At 45.9% G+C, this 12,640-nt stretch overlaps 1 protein-coding gene across 1 annotated transcript in view; it reads left to right on the forward strand.

Moving 5' to 3' along the window:
* Positions 1-12,640, forward strand: part of Atp8b1 (ATPase phospholipid transporting 8B1) — a 115,007-nt gene that overhangs the window by 41,037 nt on the left and 61,330 nt on the right. The window contains exon 2 of the mRNA XM_050157968.1: positions 8,037-8,239. Within this exon, the coding sequence (XP_050013925.1) occupies positions 8,059-8,239 (181 nt within the window). The 5' untranslated portion in view covers positions 8,037-8,058. The remainder of the gene's footprint in view (positions 1-8,036; positions 8,240-12,640) is intronic.

Consider the following 12,640-nt stretch of genomic DNA (forward strand, 5'->3'; position numbering starts at 1 on the left):
TCCCCCTTCCTCGGTTCTGAAGAGGTCAGACCTTGAGGGGAGACAGGGAGAAGGGTCTGGTCACTGGGAAGCATTTCTGCCTCTAACACAGATACAACTTTGTGTCTCTGGGTCATTTGTCTTCCAAGCTGTAAACTGGATTAATTATGCTTTATTTAGCTTACTCCAAAGTGGTATCATTAGGTACAATTAAGGCAGCAGATGCCTCGGTTAAATGCATAGGCTCTGACAGGAACCTGTACACCATAATCAACTCTATGTCCTTGAGCAAAGACTTGGCCCTCTTACAATGTTAGTTTCTCATCTGTAAAATGGGGACACGAATTTTGTTTCTTTCTAAACGGAAAAAGATAATTAATGTCAAACACAGTGCGGAGTGACACATAGACTATGTAGTCTGCCCTGTGAAAATGCTCAGCACCTTCATCTCCGGAGGCTATCAAGTCCTCTCCCAGAAGCATTACCAAATCTCTCCCGTCTATCAGGTACCCAGGACACACTTAGAAACACCCCTGTCAATTGCTCCAAACTCCCAAGCCTGGTTAGAATGGGTAGGAGACTCTTAACTCCTGCCAATCAAAGTCTTTCAAAGAGACAAAGAGGCAGCTAGCTCTGTGTTCACAGTGGGATCAGGCGCAGAAGTTAAGGTGTGAAGTCTGCTGTCGTCGATGCGGTCGTCCCCTAAGCCGAGTCAGGTGCAGCAGATGAGATGGTGATTGCCCGTCAGGAGTGGCCCTCATCCCTTAGGTTCACAGCCAGGGCCCCGTGGGTGGCTCATAGGGGAGGCCTCAATTACACACATCGGTTGTGCTTACCTATTGATAACCCATGGTCATTTAAATTCTGAGCTCTGGAGCCAGGCAGTGGTGGTGCACGCTTTTAATCCCAGCACTCGGGAGGCAGAGGCAGGCGGATCTCTGTGAGTTCGAGGCCAGCCTGGACTGCAAGTTCTAGTTCCAGGACAGGAACCAAAAAAAAAAAAAAAAATTCTGAGCTCTGTGGATCTGTATTTTCAGTTTTAAGCCACGGTTTGGATGCGAGCTACTAAAGAAAGCTGGGTGGGATCCCTGAGGAAAATTGGTAATTGTATGTGTGAGAGAAGAAGGCTGGCAGGGAACAACCTCAGGCACAATCTACTATGTAAAAATAATTTTATTACAGCTATTTATTTGTGTGTGTGTGTGTGCGTGTGTGTGTGTGTGTGTGTGTGTGTGTGTGTGTGTGTGTGTGTGTAGAGGGTATGCAAGTACCATGCTATGTGCATGAAGGTTAGCGGGCAATTTGTAGGTATCTTTCTCTCCGTCTGCCATGCAGGTCCTGGGAATGGAACTCAGCCTGTCTGGACTAACAGCTAACGCCTTAATCCACTGAGCCATCCGTCATTCCCTCATCCCAGTTTTGTGACAGGGATTCTTATTTTCCTGTCGTTATTTACCAACACTAACTAATGAGCTGCCCTCCCCCCCCACCTTCAGCTGTGGGGTCTTTGGCCTCTGTCTCACCAGTGCCTGCTGTCAACCACACACGGCCTGTTAGGCGCTCAAGGTCAGTTGTCCTTAGTGACTGCGGGCAGCCATTGAGTGGAGGTCAATGGTTTAGGATTGTTGCCCTTGTTCCGTGGACCAGCAAGGTCTCCGGGAGGAAGAGCTGGTGCAGATCGGATTGCCTGTAGCTTGTGACCCTTGGAGGAGGAAGAGCCAATACAGAGCACAAAGTCTCTTTTCTCCCTCCGTGACCTGCAAACCAGCCATGCTCTGAGCACAGCTGGATGCTGCTGCTGACCACTTAGACTGCTGTTTCTGCTTCTGTCATTGTTTGAAAAGAGGCTGATGCTGAGAGTTTGGGGGAGCACGTAATCCTAATGCCCTGGAGTTTGGGGGGAGCATATTATCCTGGTGCCCTGAAATAACTTTCCTCTGCCTATAAAAAAACATTGTCTTAGGGTTCTGTTGCTCTGAAGAGACACCATGACCAGGGCAACTCTTATAAGGCAAACATATCTAACTGGGGCTGACTTGTATTTTCAGAGGTGTGGTCCTTTTACATCAAAGGGGAGGGGCACAGTGTGTGCTGGAGGTTCTAAGAGCCCTACATCCTGACCCACAGGCATCAGGAAGTGGTCTCGGTGTCACACTAAGTGGTTTGAGCCAGGGAGATCTCAAAGTCCACCCCCACAGTGACAACTTCCTCCATGGATTAATCCAAAAGATACAGTCCTACAGCACAACTTTGGGTTCCCCCCAACCCGACTTAATACTACAATGTATTTCCTGTATTTTGACTGCTGTAATTTTAAAGACTATATTGAAATAATCAGTGTCTAAACACCTATCTTTTCCCAAGGAACTGTTGATAATTAATGTTCTCAGAGGGAGAGGGTCAGCAGTATAGCTGCTGGTCAGTTTGCAATGCCCCTATAAATAATCTATCACTTCTGCCCTTGTAAGCGCCCCCAGTTAAACTGATTCACACACATAAAAAGAGGTGACTACTGAAGAGGGACTGACTGGGAAGCGGAAGGGGATAAGATAGGGGAATGGGAGGTCGGTATGACCAAAATATATACATGCATGAAAAATGTCATAATTGTTATGTGTAATTAATATATTCCCGGATCTGGAGAGATGCATCAGGAGTTGGGTGTGTACTGCTGTTGCAGAAGGCCTGAGTTTTGTTCCCAGCACCCATGTTGGGCAGTTCACAAATGCCTGTAACTCCAGCTCCAGAGGGATTCAGTGCCTTCTCCATGGGCATCTGGACTCATACCCACGCGGCTTTCAAGTGGCTTCCGCTCCTGCTTTTCCACAAACAATACATATTTTGCACAAGTTGAGTTTTTTTTGTTGAATTTGTTAGAAGTTCTGAATGACCTTCTTGGCTCAAATATATCTTTTGTGTTCTTGATAACAGAGCATTGTATTGTTTTACATAAGGGAAGCGCAGATTTCAATTGAATAGCAGAGTGGGGGGGTTGTCATCTTTATCTGAGCCAACATTAGACACCACTGTTAAATATGCCGCATAAAGCGGTGTCTTTGGTGAGCAACAGCTTGCCTTCCTGTCCTTGCTAGTGAGAATAATCTTCTCCTTGTCTGTTTGTTATTTCTGTTTACATACCACGTCTGCCCTTTCATTAAAACAAGCTGTTCCTGTTGAACCTGGATGGGGCGCCTAAACACTCTCCGTGCAGATGGAAAGTGGTACAGCATCTGCTCTGGAAATCCACGCCAATGGTTACATCTTCCCATTGTACTTGTAGCCCAGGGACTTCCAACCTCACAGGTTAGCAAACTCGGCCTCTCCTTAGCTTCATTTTCCCCTGGAGGTCTTTTCCTCCCTGTAACTACCAATTACAACCTCCCTTAAACTTTCTAGTATTGAAACAGGAATATAATTTTAGAACCTAATTTCAGTGGCAATAGTAATGCATTAAAAAAAAGAAAAGAAAAGAAAAGAAAAGAAAATGAAACTGTTGTGCCTAGCCAGCAGGACAAAGGGAAAATGCAAAAGCAGCAATGCTCTTCCCGAGTTAACTTTTATCATTTATCATAAAAGCATGTCCTGGATTGAGGCTGAGTCTCCAAAGTAAACATTTGGGAGAATTTTAACACCATTGCCTTCTGGGAAGCAGGTCTAGTCTTTTGTATACTTTCTCCTCCTTAGTTTTCCAGACAAAGGAATGGAGGCCCCACCCTGTCTTGATTTTAAGCACATTGTTTCTGGCTGCCCCCAGCCTAGTTTGGGCCTGGTTCCCTTGTGCTACGGAATCCGCGTCAGCGCACCACATGGAAGGCTTCAGCTGATCTCCGCTTCTTATTGACTGTTAACAGATGAGGAATGGGGACCAGGAGCTGTTCAATGTCCTGCGGCTTGAACAATCGCCCTGCCCCTCTGAGTCTTCCACCCTCAGCCCTAGCAGTGGGTGAGGAACAGTCACATGCCTCCCTCTGGCAGACACCACCAGTGCAGTGGGCTTTCCCTGAAGTGAGGCATCATGGAGGCCACAGGGGTTATGGAAGGTGATTCCAGCCAACCTCTGAACCTCCTCTGGCTCTCGCCCAAGGCAGGTACTTTTTCCTGCCTCTGCCTCTCTGTTCTGGTTGTTCCTCATTCCTGAAAATCCCCGTGCCCACCTCCTTCTCACCCGAGTTCCTAGAACTTCTGCGACTACCATATTGTCCGGCTCAAAAATACTGAGGAAGTAGCCGTCAGCCTACAGTGTGTAAATGGGAAAGTTTTTTTTTTAATATTAATGGCTTGCTGACAGGACGCGCCTGCCTGCAGGTTTGACAATTTGAGGCATTTTTGTGTGTCCTTCATTTCCTTTGCCTAGGCCTATCTTGGGCCTCATGATGCTCTAGGTAGGTCTATAGCTTGGCTCTTGAGTTTCTCTTGAAAGCTGGTATGTGGAAGGCTCAGTCCCCAGCCTGTGGCTGCATTGGGAATTGTTTGAACCTTCAGGCGGTGGAACCCTGTAGAAGGAAGTTAGGCCCTAGTGAGCATGTCGTGAAAGGGATATTGTGACCACAGTCTCTTCTGGTCTGTCTCTTTCACTTCCTGGCTGCCACGATGTAAAGGAACCTCCTTTCCCACAGTGTTGTCTCACGTGGGACCCCCCCCTCCCAGATAAAAGCTAATCACAGTGGACTGCAGCAAACCTTTCTTCTTTCTCAGTTGATCATCCCAGGCATTTTGTCACAGTGACAGAAAGCTGACTAACATCTAGCCTTGGCGTTCTCGAGTGGCAGAGAAGCTCAGTACTCCCTGAACAGAGCTTGAATTGCAATGACTCCACTGTATCCCATAATTTCACAGCTCACGTCTGTGGGGAGAGGACTGGTGTCCAAATGACCTTACCACCAGGAGCTCAGGAACCTTTGGCAAGTTACTGGGCACTGCACTTATCTCCTTGGTAGAATAACAGGGCTAATGCCTAGCAACGCGCCTCGGGATATTTCCACCCCAGCTATAGGAGGCAATGTGTGGGGGACGACACTCGGCACACCATCAAACTGCCCAAGAAGGAATCAGCAGTATAAGGGTATGAAGAGGAACCAATGACAGAGCTGGACAAAAACCCCTCCCACTTCACCCAGGGGGTGAAGACAACCTGCCTTCTGAAAGGACCAAGTGTGTAAGGTTTCCACACCCGTTTTTTCCATGGCTGTGACTCAGCGTGAGAGTAGGAAATTGAATCAGATCAGGGGTGGGCTTCTGAGCCATGAGGTGGAGCGCCAGCACAGAGAAGCCTTTTATCGGGAGCGAGGATTGTGGCTGAATTGTCTTCATAGTGGTGATGTCATGGTGTCTTTGTTTCATGTTAGCCGTCTGGCTTCTAGGTTTGTAGGCTTTGACTTGGAGAGAAAAATAAATGCAATCCTGTGTGTGCTCGGAACTGCACTCAGACTGTTTTCTGAATAGCGCAAAGTTGGATTTTAATCTCTGTCTTGGATCTGTTTTATTACCATTGTCTCATGTCATTCCTTGTCTAATTATAGCTGCCAACAGGCTTGTCAGATTCCACTTTCAGGAATGTTAGTCGTAGTCCAGAGTATATTACGTGTCAGGGCTCCCCAGGATAGAAAGAGACTTCTACTTCCCTTTTGATGAAGGCTTGGGATGCTGTTTAATTAATTAATTACTTATGTTTGGTTTTTCAAGACAGGGTTTCTCTGCATACCACTGACTATCCTGGAACTCTCTCTGTAGACCAGGCTAGCCTCAAACTCAGAGATCTACCTGCCTCTGTCTTTTGGGTTCTGGAATTAAAGTCATGCACCACTGATAGTTAGGTTGAAATGCCCACTTGCCACAGCCCAGAATCACATCAGAAGAGCAGCTTATTTCAATTCCCTAGATCAAACCAACCTGTGGACATGTCTGTGGGGGTTGTCTTGCCTGTTAATTGACGTGGGTACCAGGAGGTGGGGTCATTGGAGATGCTCTGCATCTTGAGATAAAACCAGTCTTCTTTAGAATAGAATACATGGCCAAGACCAAAATATAAGTGCATACTCAGACATCCTGATGACTGTTACGTTAAACATCATTATCAACAGCATTATCCATGGTAACCAAGCGACACCAACCTGGGCTACACAATGAGTTTCAGGCCAGCCAGCCAAGGCTAAAGAGTGGCTGTCTCAATCATTCCCCATGTTTTAAAAAAAGAAAAAAGAGACCTTTTCTTTTTGAAAGCTTTATTCATCTATAAAAAAAAGACTAATGAGTGTAAGCAAAAATGAATGTTCTGTGTCTCCCTGTCTGACCTTGGGTCTCCCGGGACATGAACTAATTCTATAACAAAGATGAAATTGAGTGGGGCCGTAGGTTTTGCCTGCATCTAGGTTCCCATCACTACTATGAATGCAAACAGCCCAACTTGCCTAGTGCTGGTAAAACTTAATTTGGGTTTGTGCCTATTCTCCCCCTCCAACCCATTTTAAATCTAGATGTCTATGACAGCATCAGAAACTCCTGTTTTTATCAAGTCAACTCCATGGGGTTTTGTTGTAATGGCACAATGCTAACCTCTCCTGCCTAGGTTCCCTTTCCTCCCCTTCAGGGCCACCCCACCTAAAGAGTAGTGACTCCACTCATTTCTTCACACCGCAGGTATTGGGTAGTCAGGTGCTCAGATGCTGGGCTGTTAGAGGGGACTACAGAAACCCTGCTCTTTATCCCTCCTGTCTTCTGGGCTTTGTGGCCTTACAGCCTGGGTAATTCACAGATGTGGAAAATCTGGATAACAAGTCCTGGTAACAGGTGTAGCTTCATTGGGTCACAATATTGACGATTCATGTGATGTCAATGTTCATATCTCAAACAGGAAGCCAGAGAGGCTGGCTGGCCCAGACTTGGGTTTCCCAACCATCCTCTTCAGGGAACTGACCTTAGTCCTTTACGAGGGCCTAGGGCTCTTTCTAGACCCGGACTCTTAATGGCCCTAGACTCTCCCATACACGAACCCTTGGGGAAATGAAAACCCTATCTAAACCACAACATCTGGTAGGCTCGCATGACGCACACTAAGGTGCCTTTCTTAGGAAGCTGTTCAGTGCTAAGAGACGCCTTTAGTGGGAGATTTAGTCTTTGTCTTGGAAGTCTTGATCCCTCAAGAACAAGGAAAAACAGGGCATGGAATTTAGCATTCATACACCCTGGGGATTCACAAGTGTTAGTTGTCTACATTAACTCTTTACAGCCCTTGAATGACAACGTTGTCCCCTTCCCTTTTCTATGGGAAATGTGACCTTCCAAAATGTTAAATTATGCACTGAAGTTACAAGCTAGTGCATATTGGAGCTGAAGATTTTGTATACTATTTTTGTTCTTGTTGCCTATCAAGTTAAACTTTTAGGTCATTAATTGTGGATAATTTGCATGTCTATCCTCAGGCTTTTTGTGGATTCAGTTAGCCTCACATTGGGCAGCCATCTGTTGAAATAGGAGCGGCGGGGCTGCGTCCCCAACACCCCGGCCGCTTGGCTAGCTCATGCCCGAAATAACAACACACAGACTGTATTCATTTAAGAACTGCTTGGCCCATGAACTCTAGCCCTTACAGGCTAATTCTCGCACCTGGACTAGCCCATTTCTAATGATGTGTGTAAGCACCCCAAGGTGCGCTTACCGGAAACACGAAATAACAACACACAGACTGTATTCATTTAAGAACTGCTTGGCCCATGAACTCTAGCCCTTACAGGCTAATTCTCGCACCTGGACTAGCCCATTTCTAATAATGTGTGTAAGCACCCCAAGGTGCGCTTACCGGGAAGATTCTAGCCTCTGTCCATCCTGAAAAGGAGCAGAGCAGAGTCTGACCTCACTTCCTCTTCCGCCCAGAATTCTATTCTGTTTACTCCTCCCATCTATGTTCTAAGCTATGAGGCCAAGCAGTTGGTTTATTATAATTAACCAATGACCTTCCTCCATCAATGAGGAGATGCTCTGTAAAAGGGACAGAATGCAGCAAAATATAGCCCAACAAAGGAAAGTCACGATTCTCTCTGCTTCTTTCTTTTTCTCTCTAGGTAGTTTCAGTTTGCCAGCAGAATGAACGCAGAAAGAGACTCAGAAACAACATTTGATGAGGATTCTCAGCCTAACGATGAGGTGGTTCCCTACAGTGATGACGAAACTGAAGACGAACTTGAAGATCAGGGGCCTGCACTTGAGCCAGAGCAGAATCGCATCAACAGAGAAGCAGAGAACAAGCGGGAGACATTCCGGAAAGGTGACTGGGTGAAGGGTTTGCTGGTGGCCGATGTGTGTGGATGCTTTATGGGTCGTGGGAGATGTACCAAAGTTGGCTGGTATATTTCATGTGGTCTAGGAGGGTTTATTCCTTCTTTGATGCCCTCCTAGGATGGGAATGAGCAAGACCCATCATCTCCAGTGTGACAATGCATATGACAATATCTGACAAGTTCTGTCGAGAAATTAGAAGGTTTTGTTAGTGCATATATTTAAAAATTAGTATTGTGTGTAGAAGAATCAACTTGCTACTGCATTCAGGAATCTAAAAGGTCCACACGTCAATCATAATCATAAATAGTTTTAAAAAAGATTTGCCTTGCTAAATTGTTAGCATAAGTTACTAATAACCAGTGAATGGAGACATGTGCATACCAATTGATGTGGCTCCTCCATTAGGAATTTATACCTGAAGCTGGGGAGGTGGCTCAGTGGGCAAAATCACTTGCTGTGCAAGCATAAAGACTTGAGTTCAAATCCACAGCACCCATGTCAAATGCAGGGTACAGCCACTCACATGCCTGTAACCCTAGTTCAGTTAGGCTGAGGAGCTGGGGGCTTGTTGGCTGCTGGCCTAACTCTAGGCTCAGTAAGAGACTTTGTCTCCAGGAACTAAGGCAGCGAGTGATAGAGTGAGACACCTGATGTCTTCCCCTGGCCTCTGCATAACATGCACACACATACCTGCACAGACGGTTGATCATACACTACACACTTATGTGTCTTGTGTTGGCTCATGGCCCACGAATAGATTAGCAAGAGCAATATTCACGTGCAGTGTTTACACGGTGCGGAAATAAATGTGCTTTGGCGAATCTTCAGTCTGAGGGTATCACTCTTGGAAATGTCTCTTTTCTCTGTTCATTAGCGGTCGGGGATATGATACGGATGTCCCATCTGTGGATGAGCCACACTTCACTACATTTTGACCAGGAGTAAATTTCTGCACTATCATCCACTGCATGAAACTTCTCTTATTGAACCGAAAGAGCAGCACTAAGCAAGGGGTAAAGAGATACAGATTTCGAAAACCCTTTCATCACTACGTCCATTCAGGAGAATAGAAAGTTCACCCCTGTGGTCTGTAAACGTCTCAACCGTTGGTTCTTGGGTTGATCTGCATGTCCAGGCACATGTTTCCATAGTGGAGTCGGGGCTTAAATCCGAGCAGAGAGCGGTTGGTTTCCAGCACAACATTCATGCCACTATTATGCCCTTGGTCATATCTTGCCACTCTGGCCATTATTGCAATTCAGAGTTCACAGCTGAGTAAGACTATCGGCGGCTTTCTCCACCCAGCAGCCTTCAGGGGAGAAACTTCCTGTTCATTCCCAACCTGATATCTCCACATACTGTTTGCAATGTGTGTAGGACATAAGGAATTTTTTAAATGGGTCTCTACTTGCCACGAAAGGCCAGTCTGCCGTGGCTTATGCCTCTGGCCTGAATCAGGCCAGCTTCAGACACAGCGATATAGATGGGGAGCTTTTCATAGAATAGGGCAGACAAGAATCGTCTTCGGCTTTGCAGGCCACACAGTCCTGTCGTAACTGCTCTACTGTGCCAGCAAAGTGACTGTGGACAGTGGTAGGAAGTGACTGACTTTTGTCCGTATACTTTGCCCCGTGGCTTTATTGGTTCCTGCTGCCTGCCCCACCCTGACAAGCCAATGAGGCCTTGTCTTGTGGCCTGACTGCTCCTGACAAAGTCGGATCTCTTCTCTTTGGACCCCAGGCGTGTCCACGATTTGGATTTATCCTTTTCCCTGCTGACAGTCAGATTCTAGCAAGAGGAACAGTTTTTCCGTGGCCCGGTGTTTTCCACTCTGACTTCCAGCCTTGCAGGTGGCCTCCCCAGCTCAGCACAAGACCCTCTGCTTCCCCTGAAGTTGTGCCCATGTTTCCCTCCAGGTTTTCTACAAGCCTTTGTTTTCTCCCCTGCCACCCTCTGCCCGCTACTTGCCTTTTTTGTGGTCTGCACCCATTCAAGCTTTTGTCCCCCTCCTCAATGGTTTTCACCTAGAGAAAGCGACAAGTGCCAGGGGTATCAGCACATATCTATAATCCCAGAACTCAAGATGCTGAGGTAGGAGGATCATAAGTTCAAAGCAAGTCAGACCCAGATTAGTCTGGGCTACATACTGTAAATGAAGATTTCTCTCCTGCCTGCCACTTCCCCGAAGAAACACTTGGAAGCTTATATTAATTATAAAGTGTTTGGCCTGTTGGACCAGGCTTATTATTAAGTAGCTCTTACAACTTAAATTAACCCATTTCTACTTTTCTATATTTTACCACGAGGCCTGTGGCTTGTTACCTCACATCTTGCTTCTTTGGCAGCTGCTGGTATCTCCCTGACTCTGCCTTCTTTCTCCCTGTCTCTTTGTTTGGATTTCCCGCCTGGTTCTGTTCTGCCTGGCTATTCACCAAATCAGTTTCTTTATTAACTAATGGTAATAAAACATATTCACAGCATACTGAGGGGAATCCCACATCAACAAACCTAGATCCTGTGTCCAAAAAGATTTAAAAGGGGGGGGGGGAGATGAGCCTGTAATTCCTTTTTTTTTTTTTTTTAACAGTTTTTCTTTCTAATTCTGGTAAGATTGGGTCAGTCTCCATTCCCTACAGTCTCAGGGGTGTATGCGTCTGTGTCTATGTGTCTTTGTCTATCATTCTGTGTCTGTGTATATAAAGGGATTTAAAGAGACCTCACCCACCTCTGAGACCCAGGGAAACCATCCAGTCCTATGAATATCTGCTCTCCAGCTTTCATGTCCTAAAATGGGTTGTTGGATATTTGGGTCCTCCCTGTCATTTTACACTCAAGTACTATGGGCTTTGCTGCTCAAAGTAAAAGGCATGAAACTCAGAAATCTTGACTGAAATTAAGATGAAATCACATGGACCTGAACAGGAAGGTGGCCTCTTGTTCCAACAGGTCCCAACTGGTCCTGGTGGAATGGGGACAAAGCTTAAGTAGCCAGACAAGTTCATAGAGAGTTCTAGCTGATTGCCCGGTGTGAATAACAAACACACTTCTTCCTCATTCCTTCCCCCACTGCCTAGCCTGGTATCATAATCTCGGAATCTCTGTCGTGTGTAGATATCTTGGGAGTTGGCAGGAGTCTTGTATCTGTCGGGCGAAGGGCAAACTTTTGCAGTTTGTGCCTCTGGCCACACACGCAGATAAATGGTCCAGAGAAGGAACTGGGGTTGGATGCCCACAGAAATGTTGGAAAGGCACGTCATGTGTACAAACATCTCTTCTGTGTTTTTCTAACTCGGGCTGTACTTTGTGGTGGTTAGAGCCCTTTTGCTGATCATTTGATGACAGATAATCTTTTTTATACACTGCTTTCCTTGTTCTATGGGTATTGATGGAGCTTGGTCTTCTAAAAATATAAATTGTTTTAACATTCTGTGTGTGTGTGCGTGTGTGTGTATGTGCGTGTGTGTGTGCGTGTGTGTGTGTGTGAAATGTATTTGCATACTACAGCATACATGTGGAGGTCAGAGAACAACTTCTCATAGTCAGTTCTTTTATTCTTCCATGTGAATCCAGGAGTTCGAACTCGGGTGGTCACACTTGGTGGCAGTTGTCTTTATCCACTGCGCCATCTCTCTGGTTCCCGGTATTTGTTTGTTTTTCATAGTCTGATTTATATTCCTGGGGGGGGTGGGTGTTATTGTTTCTCGTTGTTCAAAACTTCTTTCAAATGACTTTGCCTGTGAATTTTAATACCTGTCTGCCCTTCATAAGCACAAAAGGACATTCAGTAGATGCCAGACATCTTTGTGGCCATTTCACTGCTCTCCTGTACCCCTAAAGCTGGCCAGCTCCCCTTCTTCCCTTCCTCATCTCTGTTCCTCTTTTCTTTTTTTTTCCTGCTTGTTCTTAGTCTCATTAATGTAACTCTGACCTTCCTTTTTTGTCGTTGCCTTGTTTTTAAACTTCCATCTGTCTTCCTTAACATTGCATTTCTTACAAACAATTCAGTTCTTAAGGACACACGAGTAAACCGTGACCCACCAGGGATCCTAGTAGCACCACAGAGCAGTCTGAGTCCAGGGTTTCAGCACCTCAGTGTGCATGAACCAAGGTTATTTCTTTAATGACATCCTGGTCACACAGTCTGCTTTCTTGTTTTAAATCAAGAGAATGCCCCAGCTACCTAAGCCTGTGTGTTAAACTCATGTTAAACAAGAGTTTCAAGAGACCCATTGAAAGCTCCTTTTCTTTGAAGAGCCATTCTCGTGTGCTGCAAAAATGGAGGACAAGTACCAACATGCTTCTAGAAAGTGCCAGGAGGAGAGATAAGCTCACAGCATTCACTGAGGTTTACTCTTGCTCACCTTGAGCAAGGGCAGACAACAGCCAG

This window comes from Alexandromys fortis, unplaced genomic scaffold, assembly GCF_014885135.2.
Source record: "Alexandromys fortis isolate MF-2015 unplaced genomic scaffold, M_Fortis_MF-2015_v1.1 scaffold_94, whole genome shotgun sequence".
NCBI lineage: Eukaryota > Metazoa > Chordata > Mammalia > Rodentia > Cricetidae > Alexandromys > Alexandromys fortis.